Source organism: Peromyscus leucopus, chromosome 20, assembly GCF_004664715.2.
Source record: "Peromyscus leucopus breed LL Stock chromosome 20, UCI_PerLeu_2.1, whole genome shotgun sequence".
Lineage (NCBI taxonomy): Eukaryota > Metazoa > Chordata > Mammalia > Rodentia > Cricetidae > Peromyscus > Peromyscus leucopus.
In genome coordinates this window covers 39,355,959-39,369,239 of record NC_051080.1, presented here as the reverse complement: position 1 = coordinate 39,369,239, position 13,281 = coordinate 39,355,959, and the positions used below count along the sequence as shown (strand labels likewise).

The 13,281-nt window shown below is 52.3% G+C and overlaps 2 protein-coding genes across 2 annotated transcripts in view; one reads left to right on the top strand and one right to left on the bottom strand.

Moving 5' to 3' along the window:
• The window catches only part of LOC114694324 (cytochrome P450 2D1-like), a 123,613-nt gene that overhangs the window by 98,097 nt on the left and 12,235 nt on the right, over window positions 1-13,281 (top strand). The window lies entirely within an intron of this gene.
• On the bottom strand, window positions 100-13,178 carry LOC114688906 (aconitate hydratase, mitochondrial; the record flags this gene model as incomplete). The annotated part of the gene is made up of 14 exons (XM_028863381.2): window positions 100-603; window positions 719-840; window positions 1,259-1,391; window positions 2,428-2,619; window positions 3,301-3,456; window positions 3,645-3,767; window positions 5,174-5,285; window positions 5,809-5,882; window positions 6,075-6,232; window positions 8,759-8,864; window positions 9,960-10,051; window positions 11,561-11,665; window positions 12,659-12,809; window positions 13,008-13,178. Coding segments are annotated over 14 exons (1,830 nt in total), but the record flags the coding sequence as incomplete, so codon positions are not given.

Here is a 13,281-nt window from a genome sequence, read left to right as displayed (position 1 = left end):
TGACCGAGGTCCAGGTGTGACCCAGGCCTGGTGAGGCTTTAAAAGATCCTCCCTGCATGCAAGCTGATAGACAACAAATAGACACCAACCACTCACACAGAACAGTCAATGGGTCTTTTTTTTTCTTGTCAGAACAAAAGGTTCTCTAAAATCCTTCAGCCACCAGTGAAATGACGAGGCGGGATAAAAAGTCCTTTAGAGGGAGTGCTGTCATTAAAATAAATACAGGTGCGTGGGCTTTGAAGGCGAACCAAACCGAAAGGAAGGCAGGGCTGGGACATAAAATCAGTGCCCTCCACAGTGGCTCACTCTGGGCTGAGGATGGGAGAGCAGGAAGCGGGTCTGGTCACCATCTCAGAGCAGGAGGCCGCACTGGACAGACAGCTCTGACTGATGATGCACATGGACCTGCACTTTGGCTACCCAGCAGGGTCCAGAGTGGGACACAGCCGCCAGCCTGGCCCTCCCTTATTGCTGCAGCTCCTTCATCCTGTTCAGGGCACTGCCTGCGCGGAACCACTCGATCTGAGTCTCGTTGAAGGTGTGGTTCAGGAGGATGGTTTCCTGGGTCCCATTAGGGTGCTTGATGATGCATTTCAGAGGCTGCAAAGGAAAGATGGGTGTGGGTGGGAAGTGGAGCGTGCTCCTGGGAACTCAGCCCCGACCGCACCCACCCGAGAGACCCCTGGTCTGTCTGCCCTCCTTCCTAGCCCCTGACCTTGCCAGGGGCAAAGTCCTTCAGGCCTTGAATGGTCAGCTTGTCCACTGGGTGGATCTTGTTGTAGTCAGCGGGGTCGGCGAAGGTGAGGGGCAGCAAGCCCTGCTTCTTTAGATTGGTCTCTGGAAGACATACACGAAATCAAGTGTGGGTCCTCTGCCCAGGGACCCGTACTAGCACCAGAAGTGTCCTCTAAAGCAGTTGGGAGACAGACCCCCACCCACCCAGTCCTACTGGGGATACAGTGACTAACCCAGTTGCTAGGTCCCAGTGACCCCCTTTCCCAGCAGCACTTCAAGCAGGTTTGCATTATTGCACATGTACATGCCACATGCCTTGGATTTCGGTTGACAAGCTTAGAACCCAGACCAGTGTTGGTAGGAGGCTTTGGGCAGCAGACTTAGTCAATGCCAACCTGGCGTTGGGTAGGTGGGGACAGGCTATGTGGACTATGGGAGCATGGACTCCAGGCCCAAGTTGGCCACTGACAGTAGGTGACCTAGGGCCTTGAATGAGGAGAGCACTTGGGTTCTAACTCACCGTGGATCCTGGCGAAGCTCTTGGTGATGATGGCCCGGCCCCCAAGGTGGCGAGGCTCCAGCGCTGCATGTTCCCGGCTTGAGCCTTCGCCATAGTTCTCATCTCCAATCACTACCCACCTGATGCCATGTTTCTGTCAGGTAACAGGGACAGGTGGTGAGGCAGAGGAGGGTGCTGTACCTGCCTAACCTTGGGCAAGTTGAGGTGCAGAGTCAATGTGGGGGAGGCAGTTCCTTTCCTGTTGCTCAGGAGCAGCTGAATTTGGGGTGAACTGGGCGGATAAGGCCCAATGGAGCAGGCAGGTTGAATGTTGGCCCTGCCTGCCTAGCTGCAGTGGACAGGGAAGCAGCTAGCCTTCACGGGGCAGTGCACACCCTGGGTGGGTGGAGTGGGAGAAAAGCCGTGGCTGCTCAGTGGGGCTGGAGACTGACTGGGCCCTCCGTGACGCCATTATCTGTACAGCCAATGATGGGGGCCTGAGAGACTACAGTTCCTTAGGCATCTATCTGCACTGTCCCAGTCAGCCACAAAGAGGTACCAGGCGACCCTCACCAGTACCCTGCATCAGTCCTGGAGCCTTTCAAGAAGTGGGCCAGGGCTGGAGAAATGGCCCCACAGTAAAGAGCTCTTCAGAGGAACCACGTGGCAGCTCCCAACCACATCAAACTCCAATTCTAAGGGGATGTGATGCCCTCTTCTGGCCTCTGTGGCACCAGACATGCACATGACGCACAGACACATGCAGGCAAAGGCCACGCACAGAAGAAGTAGTGCAGGGCAGTGCTAGTGCCCACCTCTGATCCCAGCACTTGAGGGGCAGACCTCCGAGTTCAAGGCCAGCCTGGTCTACAGAGCGAGTTCCAGGACAGCCAGGGCTCCAAAGAGGAACAACCAGGTAGGACCCTGGCTCAGGCCTGGCTTAGACCCTCACTGCTTGGTCTGAGGCTCTTCTCTGAGCTTCCCTTTCAACTGAGTTCAAAAGCAGCCCTTTTATATGGTTTCCTTCAACCTTCTGTGGTCTGGGGCCAAACACCTGCTGTGACTCTCTCTGACTCCAGGGCAGGGTCTCCTGGGTGCTGGATAACAATTTTCTCTAGGTATGCCCCCTCACCCCAGGTCCTCAGGAGAGCAGCTCCCAACACGGTTCCCACCAAACAACGCTGGCCCACCTTGTAGTATCGAGCAGTGTCAGGGACAGGGCCGAACTCCTGGGTGACAGCATTGCGCACGGAGTTGGCCTTGCCGTTTTCAATGTTGATGGCACCGATGAGCAGGTTATTAGAGATGTTGTCCAGGTGTCCACGGAACTTGAGCCAGGGACCAGCAGCAGAAATGTGGTCGGTGGTGCACTTCCCTTTGACCTTGGGTGGGTAAACAGGCCAGGCCAGGTTAGGCAGTGACCAGAACAAGCAGGGGAGATGAGCGTTATGTCTGGCCTTGGACCTGTAGTCTATGGAGTGAGTCCTGGTGTTCCCATGCCCACCCGGTTCAGGCAAGGCCATCCCCCACCCCGTCAAAAGCCCCCAAACACAGTCTCCATGACAGGATACTCTCTTCCAGGACAGGCTACACATGGAGGACAGAGGCAGCTGCTTGCTTATTCAGCTGAGCTGCCGGGGTGGAAGGTCAGCAACTCCATGCCAGACACAGAAGCTAGGAGTCACGTCTGGGTCCTGGCTCACATGAGCTAAATACTGGCTCTGTCACAGGCGTGCCTGGACAGCCCTTAGTAAGCCCATATATTATTGTCAGACATGAGGCTGAGGCCCTTGACCACACTAGAAAGGCCGAGCTCCCAAACAGTCCGTATCCAGTAATGACCCACAGGAATGCTGTGGAAATCTGTTGTCAATCCAGAGCTGAGCTGAGTCACACGTGATGCATTCCCCACACCAGCTGGCTAGATCAGGCTCTGCCCTGCCCAGAGCCATGGAGAAGGGAACAGAGGCTGCTGTGATCTCTTCCTCCTGGCAGCCAGCCCCCCTGTTCCCCTGAGGTTCCCAGCCATGCCCACTGCTTATGGATGGGACGCTTGTGCCAACCTTGATGAGGATTTGCAGATCCTCCAGGTCTTTGCCATCCCACTTGTCAAAAGGCTCCAAGAGCTGCAGGCGCTGGCTGGTAGGGCTCACGTCCACCCGCTGCCCACTGCTGTCCTTGGGGGGGTGCTGGTAGGTGTCCTGCCCTGGGTCAAAGTCCTGCAGAAGGGATGGAGACACACTGGGCACTGAATCCTTACTCCCTCCATGGACGTCTCATAGGTCACAAGCTTCCCTGGGCCCCAAACCTCACTTCAAACAGTGTTAGCCCACCTCAAATGGGCCCAGGCAGCTAGGCCAAGGCACATCTTTGGTGGCTAACCATACGAAATGGAGCATCTGCTCACCGATCGGGGGAGCTCGTCTGCGTCTGGAGCCTCCAGCTTGAACTTCTTGCCATCCTTGCCTGTCAAGAAGTCGGTTTCTGGGTTGAACTTAAGGGTTCCCGCAATGGCCAGGGCTGTGACAATCTGAAATGGAGGAGGCCAGTTTGCTGGTTAGCACCAGCCATCCACACCTACCTACCCAGGCCCATCTTCTTTAGAATTATTTTTATCTTATTGTGTGTGAATGTGCGTATGGCATGTGTGTGTGCATATAAGTGCCAAAGCATAGATGTTGGGGTCAGGAAAAACTGTATGGTTGATTCTCTCCTTCCACCTTTATGTGTGTGTGTAGGGGGAGGGGGATTCTGGACACTGAACTCAGGTCTCTAGGGTCATGTGTAGCGAGCACTTTTGTCTGCTGAGTCATCCTGCTGACCCTCAAGGTCTCACGATGCACTTGGAGCTTTCTGGTTTGGCTAGGCTGGCTGGTCAACAAGCCCCAGGGATTTTTTGAATGTGGGTGCTGGGAAGTCAAACTCAGATCCTCACACTTGTGCAGCAAGGACTTCACCGACTGAACCATCTCCCTCCCGGGCCCTCTTCTGAAGCCAGAGCTGCAGGGACCACGAGCCACCAGGCTTTCAGAGTACCCAAGAACCCAAGGGCCACTCGGCCTCTACAATGGCTGCCAGGGCCTGAACGTAGCGTTCTCCCTAGGCTGGGCCAGCACTACTATGGCTCTTTCCTGTCTCTTGCAAGTGTCCTGGATAGATGGGAGGAGGCCAGTGCACAAATGCTTCAGTGCTGAAAATACTCTTGCTTGGCAGCAAAAGAAAAGCAGAGAACCACTGCCTTACTTAAGAAGAGCTTCTGGACCCCTCAGTAAAGTCAAGAGATTAGCCTATGAGGTGGGACACCCACTCAGCGCCTACGACACGTCAGCTGAGTCAATGCCCATAGTGACAGCAAAGGCACATTTTTACTGAACGCAGAAACTGAGCTTGAGACCCACCTGTGGCCTCTGCCACTCACAAGGAAGGGAAGAGGGGTGGGGGGAGAACCATTCACAAGGAAGGGAAGAGGAGGGGGGGGAGAACCACTCACAAGGAAGGGAAGGGGAGGGGGGAGGGGAGGGAGAGAACCACAAGCAAGCATTCACATACCTCTCCCATGACCCTGTAAGGTAGGTAAGGGGGCCAAGCTTGTGGAGTTGGGAGAGCAAGGACAGTGAAATGCCACAGTCCAATCTCTACTAACCGTGCTAAATGGTTGAGACCCTTAAGAGCTGAGGGAGACCCAGGCGGGAATCCCCAAGTCAGCATTCTGTTTGATGAATGACAAGGCCATGTCTTGTGGCTTCCCCTTGGATAACTGACATTAGCAGTGATTGCTCCTGGGTAGGGACTGACAGGAGAGATTAATTTGCCCTTTTATATTTTCTGGGACTTTCTGTAATGCCAACCCTAAGCAGCCCATCTCCCCTTTCCTCTGACCCACCAGGGAAAGGACCCCAAGGTAGTTTCAGGTATGCCTGGCCAATGCAGTCTCACCTCTGGGGATGTGACGAAGGCATGGGTCTCAGGATTTGCATCATTGCGGCCTGTGAAGTTCCTGTTGTAGGAGGTGACGATTGTGTTCTTCTCCCCCTTCTTGATGTCTTTCCTGCAAGAGCAGAGGGGACAGGATTAGAGATCCAGCCTTGTCACATGGGCTGTCCAGAAGCCAGGGGGTCTGGGTTCTTATGGTGCATACCTAGCTCATGACAGGAGGGGAATGGGAAGGCCCTAAACACGTTGCCTCCTCTGAGGGACTCAGGCACATGGCGCAGGGGCAACCTCAAAATCAATGGGTGGCATCTGAGACTGAGGAAGAGGCACAGTCCAGCCTGAGCCTGAGGCCTGAGTCTCCTCGCCTGGGCAGCTCCGTCAGAGCCACCTGCTTGCCTGCTAGGATGGACCTTGTCAGCCTCTGCCAGTCAGGGCTGCCGCCTCTGGCCGCTCAGGGCTTCAGCCGGGCTCTTTCTAATCTGGGTGCCCAGCCAGGTCTGACACGGACTTCTAACGTGTAGTAGTCCCTGGAACCAGAGGCCTTAGGCTGGAATCTTCTTTCCACTATTTCTTCCAGTCAGCACTCTAAACCCAAGGAGGCAGAGTCGGACCGGACCTCCCAGGGATGCTCTGCTTACCTGTCCCACTGGCCGATGCAAGGGCCACAGGCATTGGCCAAAACAACGCCACCCACATCCCTCAGGATCTGTGCCTGCAGAGGACAAAGAGGACAAGAACCTGTCAGGGCCAGGCCCAGTGGGGATGGCAATGGGTAAGGCAGCAGCCTGGGGGAGGAAAAGCTGTGCCCACATTGCCTTAGCCCAACAGGCCGTGGCTTGTCCTGTCCTGAGCACGCATCAGCAGGCATGGTGGGAAGCAAAGGGAGGCACAGGCGGACACTCACATAACCATCCCGCTCAATGGTGGCTCGGATCTGCTCAGAGCCGGGTGTGATGGTGAACTGGGACTTGCACTTGAGTCCATGGGCCAGGGCCTGCTTGGCCACAGCTGCCGACCGTCCCATGTCCTCATAGCTTGAATTGGTGCAGCTGCCAATCAAACCTGGTATATTGTGGGTGGTAAAGTCAAAAGTCAGGAGATTATGACCAGGTCTCCATCTGACCTGGACAGAGTTCACCCACTGATCTGGCACAGAGATTACTTCTATAGACATGCTGGGAGCAACCCAAGTATCAACAATAAAGCAAGCTACTCATGACCCAGTCATTAACATTCACTAACCAGGACACTGAACACAGGTCATAGCAAATCCACTTTCACACCAATTTTATACACAAGTGTAAGTACACATAAAACCCAAAAGGCTGCCGGGTGGTGGTGGTGGTGGTGGTGGTGGTGGTGGTGGAGGTGGAGGAGGAGGAGGTGGTGGTGGTGGTGGTGGTGGTGGTGGTGGTGGTGGTGGTGGTGGTGGTGCACACCTTTAATCCCAGCACTAGGGAGACAAATGCAGGGCAATTCTGAGTTCCAGGCCAGCCAGAGCTACACAGAGAAACCCTAACTCCAAACAACAAAAACTAAACCAAAACAAAACAACACAAAACCCAAAAAGTTTTATTTTTTTGAGGCAGGGTTTCACGTAGCACAGATTGACCTTGAACACCTGATCCTCTTGCCTCACGCTCCTGAGTGCTAGGGTCATAAGCATGCACGCTGTGCCCCACGTTAGGGTTCATACTAACACATTCATAATGATTACTGCTAATGGAAGCTGACAGGATAATTTTTCTTATATACTATCTAGGATTTTCTGTTTTCTGCTTGCTTTCGTTTTTGTTTTATTTATTTTTTCTCTCTCTCTCTCTCTCTCTCTCTCTCTCTCTCTCTCTCTTTCTTTTTTTTTTTTTTTTTGAGACAGGGTTTCTCCATGTAGCCCTGGCTGTCCTGGAACTCACTCTGTAGACCAGGCTGGCCTCAAACTGAGCTCCCCACCCCCCACCCCCACTGCTGGGATTAAAGGTGTGCCTCACAGCCCGCTCTGCTTTCTGCTTATTCGGCAACAAAAGATCTTAAAAAGTTTTTGTTAAACTGGTCACAGTAGGGCACTCCTTGAATCTCAGCACTCAGAAGGCAGAGGCAGGAGGATCTCTGTGAGTTTAAAGCCACTATGCTCTGTCTATATAGACAGTTGAAGGATAGCCAGGGCTACATAAGGAGCCTGTCTCAAAAAAATAAAAAAGCATATTATGAAAAAGCTCAGTAGAGGGCTACAGATCGAGTTCTAGGACAGCCGAGGCTACTCAAAGAAACCCTGACTTGAAAAACAAACAAACGAAATCAGTAGTATGAATGACAGGGTACTGTCTATCAATATCAAGTTTCTCCTATCAATACAGCCATTTTTTTTTTCTTTTTTGGAAAACGGTCTCATTATGTAGCCTTGGATGGTCTTGAACTCATAGAAATTCACTTGCCCAGCCTCTTGGTGCTGGGATTAAAAGCAGGTACCACCATGCCTAGCCAGCAGTTTATTTTTTTAATTATTAAACCATCTTTTTTTTTGTTTTTTTGTTTTTTTGGTTTTTGAGACAGGGTTTCTCTGTGTAGCTTTGCGCCTTTCCTGGAACTCGCTTTGGAGACCAGGCTGGCCTCGAACTCACAGAGATCCGCCTGGCTCTGCCTCCCGAGTGCTGGGATTAAAGGCGTGTACCAACACCGCCGGCCCATCTTTTTAAATATAATTTACTTCAAGCTTGTAAGGGTGAGCATTCTCTGTACTATTGTTTAATGCTGGACGCTATACAAGGGCAAACTCAAGGGAGCCAGGCTTGCTTTCTCAGGCTTCTCCTCCTAAGTGAAGACGTGAATTAGCAGGTAGCATAGGCACACTTATACTGGAAATGATGCATTGTGATCTGGAAGCCAAGTGTAACAGTGAGCTGTGCTGGCTCTGGCGACTCCAAGCACTCCCTCTTCTCCACAGTGAGGCCTTCTGATGAACAGTGAGCTGGTTTCCTCTCTGGTTTGTGGTTGGAAGCAGCTTGCTGAGAGCACAAGTTATTAAGCAGCAGAGCCAGGATTCAAACCAAGGCCTTGTGAGTGCAGGACCCAGGCTCTGGACAGCCAGGCTGTGCCAGATGACAGAAGCATGCCAGTGCATCTGCACATGGGAAGCGTGTCAACGGCAGCATGACTGCTCAGCATGACTGCTAGGACTTGTGTTCGTACAGAAGTACATTTATAAAAAGATGTGTGTGTGTGTTCATATACACAACAACACAGGAACATTCCCAAAGAACATTTTTCCAGCACTTGGGAGGCAGAGGCAGGTGGATCTCTGTGAGTTCAAGGCCAGCCTGGCTACCAAGTGAGTTCCAAGAAAGGCGCAAAGCTACACAGAGAAACCCTGTCTCGAAAAACCAAAAAAAAAAAAAAAAGACTCTTCTTGTGAATATTCACTACACTACAATAAATAGTAGTCTTTCTATACCAAGCAGAGGCAACATTTGAATATTCATACCTACCTCAGAAAGGGCCTGCCTCAGGAAGCACCATAAGGTGGCTGTCCACAGCTCTGGGCAGAGCTGCTGGCCCAGAACCTATTAACCTGAGACGGGGGAAGACACTCACCCACTCTGATGTCCAGAGGCCAGCCTTCCTTCTCTGCCACAGTGCCCACTTCTGCTACGGGGTGAGCCAAGTCCGGGGTAAAGGGTCCATTGATGTGCGGCTTTAGCTGAAAAGATGACACAGAGCAGAGAGGCAGAAAACATCAGTGAGGATGGACTTGCTTCACAGATTCCCACATTTCCACAGAAGGAAAGGCTCAACTGTGTCATAGGAGACAGGTCGCAAAGAACACCTGGAATTCCCCAACGCCATCAGGCTGTGCTTATCTCCACACAGTACACACAGGAACTGAAGGTCAGAGTGATGTACCTCACCCCAGGTCACAAGTAGATGGGAGAGGTACAGAAACAATCAGGGCCGTCTGCCTCACAAGCCTAACCTCCCAAACTACACTGTCTTTGGAGGAGCTGGCCTGGTGGTGAGGCCTGTACTCGAGCTACTTGAGAGGCTGAGGCAGGAGGACTGCAAGTTTAAAGCCAGCCTGGGTTCCAAAGTTAGTTCCAGGAGAGCGCGAGGAACTTAGTCTTTGTCTTACAATAGGGAGAAGAGGGCTGGGGACATGGACCTGTGGGCCGTGCTTGTCTACAAGTGGAGAGCTCTGGGTTCAACTGTACTACCACCAGGGGTCAGGATGGATCAAAAACGTTCCTACTGGAACCTTCTGACAGACAGACCCTGTGGCAGGGCTAACCAATGGGATGCGCACAGCAGAGTGACTGGCACAAGCCATCAGTACACCAGACTGTTACTAGCTCACAGCCACCTTGGGTTCCCACTTGGTGAACTGAGGCCTACAGAGGCAGATCAGCTTGCACAGGTCCACAGAACCAAGGCTGGCACTGGGCTTCACACAGCCTGGCTTCTGTTGCTCTAGAGGCCTTTCCTGGCTCTGCACACCTGCTCTGCAGGCCTCCGGATGCCAACTCACTGCAATGTGCCCTATGAACTCCAAGCAAAGCGAGCCCCCAGGCCAGTTCCTGGCTTCCACTAACCTTGGGGGTGGCAAATGGACACTTACATCAGACTTGCTTTCCCCATGGCTGTCTCCTCCTGTCTCCTCCCCACTGCTGCCAGTTTTAGGCCCTAGGAATCAAGGGCCAACTCCCCTGTGGGTGTACTGGTAGGACCCACCCCCTCATGCCCAGTGCCCAAAATGAAAAGTCCCACCCTCAGAAATCCCCCAAACCGTATTCACTCTCACCTCATTGAGGTTAATTTCAATCAGTTGGTCATACTGGCAGCCGGGGTCAGGCACTAAGTGATCCTTGAATTCTTCAGCTAGACTGGCAATGTCTGGAATCAACAAGGGAGGAAAATGAAACACAAATTGGTTTTGAGCCGTGTTTATCTATACACCCGGGCCAGACACCTGCCGCTTACCAAGCAGCAGGTTCCAGGCAGTAACTAAGGCAACAGAGGGGCAAATCCAACAGCACGGACGCTGTCCCTGCCCATCAGGAACTCAGCCTCCTGCAGAGGCTGTCAGTGAGCCAAGATGAGGAAATGGGTACTGGAGTTAAGCACACTCCACCTCACAGTGTGTGAGGAGCAGATTTCATTTTCCCTCTGAGAGGGTTCCTCTGTGTAGCCTTGGCTGTCCTGGAACTCACTCTGTAGACCAGGCTGGCCTCGAACTCAGAGATCCACCTGCCTCTGCCTCTTGAGTTCTGGGATTAAAGGCGTGCGCCATCACCCACCCGTGAGGAGCAGAATTTTTAAATTTTTTTTCTGTTTTGTTTGTTTTTAAATCTATGTGTATTAGTGTTTTGCCATGGGAAGTTTTGGGTTTCCTGAAACTGGAGTTATAGACAGTTGTGAGCTGATCCATGTGGGTGCTGGGACTTGAACCCTGGTCCTCTGGAAGAGCAGCCAGTGCTTTTTTTTTAATGATTTATTTTATTTTATTATGTAAACAGTGTTCTTTCTGCAAGTTTGCCGTATGCCAGAAAAGGGCATCAGCTCTCATTATAGGTGGCTTTGAGCCACCATGTGGTTGCTGGGAATTGAACTCAGGACCTCTGGAAGAGCAGTCAGTGCTCTTAACCACTGAGCTATCTCACCAGCCCCGAGGAACAGAATTTTAAGAAGTCATTAGGGGACTGAAGAGATGGCTCAGGGGGTTAAGAGCACCAACTACTCTTCCAGAGGACCTAGGTTCAATTCCCAGCACCCACATGGCAGCTCACAACTGTCTGTGACTCCCAGTTCCAGGGGACCTGACATCCATGGCAAAAACATCAATGCACATAAAAATAAAATGAAATATTTTTTTAAAAAAGAAGTCACTAGATGGAGAAAGGAGTGAAGGGTACTCCAGGTAGAACTCAGGGCTCCCAGCTTCCCAGGGCCCCTAACCTGTAGTTTCTACCCATTCACCCACACTCCCCCTCCCTTTCCAGGTTCCAGCCCTTTTATTCCCTTCTTTGAGCTTCAAAGAAATCAAACTAGGTCAGGAAAGGTGCTGTGGGAAGCTTCCTCAGTCAGGGAACAGTTCTACAGAAGAGACCCATGTTGCTTCCAGAGCTTCCTGTAGGGGAATCAGTGACTAGGCCACAAAGGACCAGAAGGCAGCCCTTTTCCTGTGAAACCCACATGGATAATCTCACATGGATATTTAATTTGGAGGCCAGACCCTCCAGAGGCTGAAGAGAAGTACAGACGCTGTATCAGAAGCAGTCACACACACCTAGTTTGTCATCTATCTGCAGCCAGCCTAGGGACCCCAGGCTAAGGACTCATGCCCTCAGGACAAGAGTACAACATGGCTGTGTATGCTCACACCCCTCCACCCCATGAGCTCACCTGCTCGGCCTGTCTTGCTCAGGTACTTCTTCATCCTGTGGTTGTACGGGAACACTGATGTGGTGGCCCCAATTTCTGCACCCATGTTGCAGATTGTTGCCATGCCTGTGGAGAAACAGAGCCCAAGGCATGAGGATGCTGGGCAGCTAGGTGTGAGCTCCAGTACCTGCAAGGTGGGCACAAAGCTCTTCATATAGTGAGCTGCATCGCTTCCTTCCTGGCCTGTAAGGCCACCTAGTGGCAATAGGCACTCACCCCTCAAAGCCCATGGCCAGTGAACAGACTTCAGCCTTCACAAGCAGAACTTTAGCTGAGAGTCTGGCTTCTGCTCAGCAGAGCACATAGCCATTGTACTGAAGCTGGACATGGCCAGCCACTGCCTAGAAGCTACTGTGTCTACCTTGCTTAGAATGGTTCAAGATCATCATAAACAAATAAATACCAGTACTGGATGGACTTAGGTCTAGGTCTGTTTGCCTTCTGGGAAGCTACACTATGATGCTACATAAATATTTTTCTAAGTTTAAGCATAAGAATGGAATAAATCAGGTTCAGAGCATATACCTGTAGTCCTAGCTACTTGGGCGGCACAGACATAAGGCTGCTTGAGATCAGGGAGTTGAAAGCCAGCTAGAGCAACAAAGAATGGAATAGCACCACTGTCTGGACCAGAGAGCATCTTGTCCACTGGTGTGGCTCAGAGATATCCTGGCTTCTGTCAGGGCTGTCAGCAACGTCACAGCTGAGGTGAGCTCTTGTTAACTAAGGGGTATAATAATTCTGCAGGCTACTACAGGGTCTCTGGGACTTTTATGGGTCATCCAAGACAGTCCTGTATCGTTCTTGGCCAGGCCCCAGCAGCAGAAGCTAAAGCTGATGTGGGTCCCGACTCAGAGCAGCCACAAGGAAGTCCTGTCTCTTCAGTGGCTGTCAGTTGTCCCGTCAGAGCAGCAGGCGGCCCTAGCCTGACCTGCGCACATGTCTATTCTCAGTCCACACACTGCCTGGACAGCCTCAAGGGAAGGCCACTTGAGCTTCTGTTCCAGGCACATGACCCAGCCCAGAGTGAGGGACAGCGTGTGAGGCTGTCCTCCTCACCAGTGCAGGAGATGGAGTCGACACCAGGCCCGTGGTATTCCACAATAGCACCCGTGCCGCCTTTCACCGTCAGGATGCCGGCCACTTTCAGGATCACGTCTTTGGGCGAGGACCAACCAGAGAGGGAGCCTGTCAGCTTCACACCGATCACCTGAAACGGGCAAGGCAGTTCCAGGCCCTCTGCACCACATACTACGTTCCAGTCAGCAGTCAAGGAACGGGGCTGGTGGTCCCACTCCTCACAAAAGAGAATCTAGCCTGGCTCAGCCATCTGGGACCCACAGTCCCCCATGCACCCCAACAGCCTCCCTTCTAACCAGGCCAGAGCAAGTCCTTCCCTAGCCCTCACCTTGGGACACTTCAGCTCCCAGGGGATCCCAGCCATGACATCCACGGCATCAGCACCCCCTACTCCAATGCAGATGCCTCCCAGGCCACCACCATTGGGGGTGTGGGAGTCAGTGCCGATCAGAAGAACTCCCGGGTATGCATAGTTTTCTAGAATGATCTGAAAAAATAATCAAAGATATTAAGCTTAAAAGTCTTTAGCCCAGAATGGAAATGGGACACAAAAAAGGATCTACAGAGCTGTCCTCACTGACACCAGACCACCCGGCCATGCC